We start from the raw sequence: 6,459 nt of genomic DNA, 5'->3' as shown, positions 1-6,459 counted from the left end.
AGATGAAAAGGAAACAGTAACAATAACAAGATAAGACGAAAAGAAAACTGAAGCGAAAGAAACAGAATACAGTACTACAATTCTGCGGATAAGAAATTATGAGACTAATACTAATATAATTCGCATGAAAAGAGAGACGCTCGATTACCTACTAACCTTCTACTCTAATTTTTGACTCACACTCTCCTATCAAGGATCCTGTCTTCGGTAAGTTGAAGTTGCACCGTGTCCTGACTAATCACCTCTGTGCAAGTACTTATTAGGCCTACCTCTACCTCTTCTCAGATCCACCATGGCCAACCTCTCGCACCTCCTCACTGGGGCATCTGTACATTTCCTCTTCGTATGCCTAAGCCATCTCAGCCTTGCTTTCCACATTTTATTCACCACGGATGTCACTCGCACTTTATTCCGAATATCTTCATTTTTAATGTTATCTCTCCTGGTATGCTCACACATCCCTTTCAATATATCAGTACATCAATTACCAAGGGAAATTAAGAGATTGAAAAGTAGGATAATATCACAATTGCAATTCAAACTTGTGAGTTAAGATAATTTTTTTAACCATCTTTGTCCATTAGAAGCTTTCATTATGTTAAGGGAATTCTTTAATGTAATATAACAATTTATATTCAATTTATTTGCACGATATGAAAATAAAGACAACCCACTTAAATCTTTTTCTAATTGTATGTAGCTTCTTTCCTATATATACAATTTATAAGCACAAGTATTGGATAAACATGCTAAGGTTAGAAAAGATTACCCAAAAATAAAACATCAGTATATAATTTTTTTGCAACGCCGATGCATAAAATCTTATTAAATTTCTTGCAGTGTTTCACATTCTTTCAAGTATTTATTAATGTTCCAATAGAGTTCAAATGAAGTTAACTTTACAAAATGCACAAGTTTTAAATGATTGTGACAATGTTATCAAACTCACAAGAAATCTACATTGTTTTTTGTCTCATAAGTCATAACTAACAGGGTATAATGGGAATTGAGTTAGATAATTGAAAATTCGAATTCGTACTCTTGGGTCTTTGGCTATAGTTGACGATAGTCGATAAATATGCTGACATTTGTCACACCGTTGATTGAAAGACAGAACTCTAAATATATTAATCAATTCTTAAATCTGACTGAAACAGACAAATAACGAAACGAAACAAAACAGCAAGAGACCAAGATTGTGATATGCGTAACCCAATAAATCCTTAACTTAAGCAACACTCCACCCTACAATCCCAAGTGTACATTAGCAATTTCAAAATTAATATTTAAGTATATAAACTTGCTTAATTCAATATTCAATATAAGAAAAAGATTCAATTCAATTCTGTCCCTGTAATCTCTGATACTGTTAAATTTTATCCTTCATTATTTGATCAATTTATACTCTTGCAATTAGTATATTATTTGTCTTTTTTATTAATGAAATTTTAACATGAAATCGGCGAACTCTATTTGTCAAAAAGATATGGGCACTGTAAGAAACCATTAGACATTTTCAGGCCAGAAGTTTAATGAAATTTTCTGGAGTAATTTCGAATAGTAAACAGCAAATATTCACTCACTTGTTCAATTACAGGCAAGTATATTGTTTAGCAACTACTATTCCTAAAACATCTGCGCAGACATATACATACGTGGCAACGAAATCCTCGTCCACGTCATCATCTGGTACTGTTTCCCCTAACCTTAACTTTATCATCACCACCAAACCCCAAAAGCTGTGTCCCCTTCCCCTCATAATTCTCTAGGGTTTCCACTTCATTTCCAATAATTCAACAACGATGGGTTCACTCGCCGATCGCGGCGAACTCGACTCGGTGGCGCCGCCGCCGAGTTTCGACGACTTCCAGCGCCAAACTTCTTTAATGACAAGCTGCACACTCCTGTGGAAAGAGCTCTCCGATCACTTCACTTCACTCGAACAAGACATCCTCAAGAAATCCGAAGCCTTAAAAGCTAAAATCCAAACCCTAGATTCCGAAACCAAAGCATCCCTCGAAGTCCTGGAAAAGCGCGAGAATTCAATGAACGTTTCACTCTCAATTTCTCTTCAGAAGGTTCTCGAAAACAAGCAAGCTGCTATTTTAGCCCTAGATGAGGGTGCAGAACAACCCGAAGTCGATGACTCTACTGGATTGTATCTAAAATTGAAGAGCTTTTGTGTTAAGATGGATTCTAGAAGCTTCTGGAGGTTTTTAATTGTAAAAAAGAAGGATTTGGATTCACTTAGGGTTGAAATACCGAAAGCATTAGGAGACTGCGTGGATCCGCCGAGGTTCGTGTTGGAATCGATATCCGAGGTGTTTCCAGAGGATAAAAGGCCTAACCCAACCCTTGATTTGGGCTGGGCCTGTGTTTTGATGTTGGAGTCTTTGATTCCAGTTATGATGGACCCGGTTTTGGGAAATGAGAGGAAATTGGTGACGCCGAGTGTTAAGGATAAGGCCAATGAGATAGCGGAGATATGGAAGAGGAGCTTGGATGAAAGAGGAGGGATTGAGAATGTGAAGACGCCAGATGTGCATACTTTCTTGCAGCATTTGGTAACTTTTGGGATAGTCAAGGATGAGGATTTTGATTTGTACAGGAAACTTGTTGTTGGGTCTGCTTGGAGGAAACAGATGCCTAAATTGGCTGTCTCTCTTGGACTTGGTGATAAAATGCCTGGTAATTTTTTGTGTTATGTTATATTATTTTGTTCATATTATTGCTTTGTCTTGAGAAATAGGAGTAATTTCCCAAAAAGGCTAGGTGATTTTTCCCCATCTGTCCAAGCATTGATTAGAGTTACCCGGTGCCTGTGTTGGTGGGAGATAGCAGTACCCGGTGGAATAATCGAGGTGCACGAAAAATGGCCCGGCGCCACTGTCATAAAAATAAAAAAAATATACTTTGTCTTTCATAGTCTTATAATTTGATGAAATAAGCCTAAGTTAAGAGAAATGCATAGTGAGGAATTAGCTGTTTTTGGTGTGGTTGGTCTTCTGTTCTGGCGGAAAAGGTTAACATGTCATAAGTAAATTTTTGGGGAATTTTACCCGTGCTTGTGACTTTTGAGTAGGTCTGCAGTTGAAAGGTCTGGTTAATTTGGAAGGTTAGGTGCTTAGTGTCTTTGACTTGAGAGATCATTTTGGTGTTTACCCTTTTTATTCATATCTGTGGTTGAGTTCGCTATGGGATGTTTTCTTGGAGCTAAATTGGACTACTTTCTACTGATATCGACTAAAGGTGTTAGAAAATCTTATTTTATAAGGTCCGATGTCAGATCAGAGAAGTGTATCTTTGCAAGGGATGTATTGTACTCCTTGTATGAATTGCAGAGCAGCTTCAACAGGTGTCTCCTTGCCAGTCGCAGGCTAAATGGTCTTTTATTTTATGCCAATATGTTTTGCTTATTTGAGAGCATTTGTTGTGGTAGTGCAGTGGATTGGAGCTCTGAGATTTAGCTTTTTCCTAATGATAAGAGTCCTGTTTGATATATGTTGTTCTTTCATGGCTGGTCATCTCCTAGTTCTGGTGACTTAGTTTATATTTTTGTGCTCGAGTTTGAATTCTGTATTTTCCTAAGTAAACATCTAAAACAAGTGCAGTTGTCTTAGCAGAGGTAACCTAATGTTTTGAGGTTATTGTAAGCCACATGATGTAGAAGGGATTTACGTTGTTGCCATGCTTAGTGTGAAACTCTTTTTAGCATCAACACTTCCTTGTCCACACATCGAGTATCTTCTCATTTGATGTGCGTTTTCCTTGCTTCTACTGTTGAAGTACAATATAATTTTTTGGCAATAGGTAGGATTATCCAACTAGAAGTGGAAAATATTAATATGTAGATGATATATTAGTTATATGAAATTTGTCTTGGTTTGAAATACTAGAAACAAATTATATCTTGTGATTGAGGCATAGTTGAAATGAACCGTGGAAGCAAAGGGGCACTAGATTAAGCCTCATGCCCCAACAGTTATTGTTGGTGTACTATTTGTGAAGTATGGTGGATGAAATATTAATCCTTAGTCCTCCACTTTGTGTTGAATCATTGAAAAAGAACACTGTGGGGAGCATGTTGACAGCAGGATCTAATCTTCCTAGGAGAGTACTTTTTGCTTATGTGCACGGACCTACATTTAAGATCTTTCAGTGCATCCCCTATTTTTCCTATCTAGTTGCTTTCATATTTGTACGCCATGTTAATTGTTTTGTTTGTCTGTAGGTATGTTGGGTAGTAAGTTCAAGGATTCTCACAGTACCTTATAAGTGTTTAGTTGTTCATATTTGTCTATGTTACTCCAACAAATTATTTTTGGTATGTAAGCTTACTGTTGTATCCTCTTCTTGTCTACAGAAATGATTGAAGAATTAATCAGCCGAGGACAGCAAGTTGATGCCGTACATTTCACTTATGAAGTTGGACTTGCTGATAGGTTCCCTCCTGTTCCTCTTCTGAAAGCTTACCTAAAAGATGCGAAAAAAGCTGCTACTGCAATTCTGGAAGACCCAAATAATTCTGGTCGAGCTGCGGTATCATCCAATTCTTTTTCTCCTGTTATGTATATTTTCATCCAGCTTTCCTGTATCTTGTTTAAATCTTTTCTCCACATTGTCTCAACTGTCTTGTTCTATGTTAGTGTAGTTGGCAATATCTGTCCTGACTCTCTTTCTGCTATGCTCTCCCTGCCTGTGAATGCAGCCAGGTTCAGTCATTTTTTTTTTTTTTTTTTGGCATAAATATTGGGTGCTCAGTTTTGCCAAGATTTGCATATTTTCCCTTTGTTCTTGGAGAGGGTCTAGACATAGTCAGAAGTGTTGCCCTAATCATTTGACCTAATGTTGGAAGAAACTTTAGTTTCTCTCATGCCATTTATGTACTGATGTGCTCTTACATTTCATGCCATAGAGCTCTAAGCTCAAACAGTCATTGATAATTCGGAACTTTACTGCTGTTATGGTGTATGCAATTCCAGTACATTAAGTTCATTGTGACAAAGGCGCATGCGTGTTAATTGTATGGACGATGAAAAACTATATGATTGTTCCAATTTTATTTATTAATTACTTTTGCATGTTTAACAGCATCTAGCTGCAAAGAAAGAGCAATCAGCGATTCGTTCTGTCCTTAAGTGTATTGAAGAATACAAGCTTGAGGCTGAATTCCCTCCAGAAAACCTTAAAAAGCAGCTTGAGCAGTCGGAGAAGCCCAAGAATGAGAAAAAGAGGCCAGCTGCTGTACCAGCAAATAAAAGAACGAGAGCCAGTAACGTTGGTCCTATGCCTCCTGCTAAGGCAGGCCGTTCAACAAATGCCTATGTATCATCTTTCCCAGTAGCCCCGGCATTTGTTAGGTCTCCCTCACACACCCAATACCCTGCTGCAGTTCCAGCATATGCTGCACCACCTGCAATCTACGGTAACAGGAGCCCGCCTTATCCTTACTCTCCAGAAGCTGCCCCATATCCAGGCACCCCAGTGAACTACTCTCCAGGCACCCCAGTGAACTATTCTCCATATGGTGGCTATGGCAATGGGATGGCCCCAGCTTACCAGCAAGTTTACTACCGATAGACATAACTGGCTCTAAACTGGTGACAACTGATATCATGACCCAATCTGAATTTCTTTTTATATGGTTTGTAATCAGTAATCACTAACCTTTAATGGTAGCTTTATGTGTGTGTTAATTCCTAATTCTGACTTTTATCCTGCTTTCTTGCTTTGCAAATAGCAGGCTGTATTTCTGATATTAATTGAATGTGTAGTATTAGGTGGTTGTGAAAAGTAATCAATATGCTAAAACGACTATTAGGTTTTAGTGGGAATGACTAGTGAATACCCGGAAATGACTTTAATCTGTTTGAGAATTTTAATTCCCTAGTAACAGCCAATGATGCTGAATATACGTCTGTGTCCTAAAAGAATTCTGTTGCATACAATCTTTGAGAATAGATACATGAGCCCGGTGGTTTTCTGTTGTCTCGTTCTTTTGATCAGAACGGTTGAGTCGTTGCTGTCCGATTATAGTATCTCAATGTATAGTTTTGAAGTCGTGGCCTGGCGAATCGATTGGTTTATTGTTGCTTTTTCATGTCTTAGCGGGGATGTCAGGCACAAGTAGATATACGAACTTGATTAACCTCTTGGTTATTCTCTTATTCCCCAATCTATTTTTGGAAACTCCCAAGTCTTTCTTGAAGAATATACTCAACTGTAGTGTTGCACTTCTTCATGTTTGATCCTCTCCAACTTCATGACTTGGTTAGTTGATCATTTCCAACTTCCAACTTAAGAACTTAGTTAGTGTATGGACTGTTATTGCTACGTCTATCTGGCAGTGACATGCATGCTTGGTAAGTTTGAAGTTTGAACCATGGGAATCGGGAATATGCTGTAAATCGGGAGGATTACTTCATCCTTAAAAAAAAAAAAGATTATCTTGGATAATCT

General features: G+C 37.9%; 1 protein-coding gene across 1 annotated transcript; it reads left to right on the top strand.

The window, feature by feature from the left end:
- Window positions 1-1,540: 1,540 nt before the first annotated feature.
- LOC107791044 (FRIGIDA-like protein 4a) lies at window positions 1,541-5,793 on the top strand. The gene is made up of 3 exons (XM_016613031.2): window positions 1,541-2,688; window positions 4,364-4,539; window positions 5,092-5,793. The coding sequence occupies exons 1-3, from the start codon at window positions 1,803-1,805 to the stop codon at window positions 5,578-5,580; spliced, it is 1,551 nt and encodes a 516-aa protein (XP_016468517.2). The 5' UTR covers window positions 1,541-1,802; the 3' UTR covers window positions 5,581-5,793.
- Window positions 5,794-6,459: the final 666 nt, after the last annotated feature.

Source organism: Nicotiana tabacum, chromosome 14, assembly GCF_000715075.1.
Source record: "Nicotiana tabacum cultivar K326 chromosome 14, ASM71507v2, whole genome shotgun sequence".
Classification (NCBI taxonomy): domain Eukaryota; kingdom Viridiplantae; phylum Streptophyta; class Magnoliopsida; order Solanales; family Solanaceae; genus Nicotiana; species Nicotiana tabacum.
Note: the sequence above shows the minus strand (reverse complement) of the source record. Positions and strands in the feature narration are given on the sequence as shown.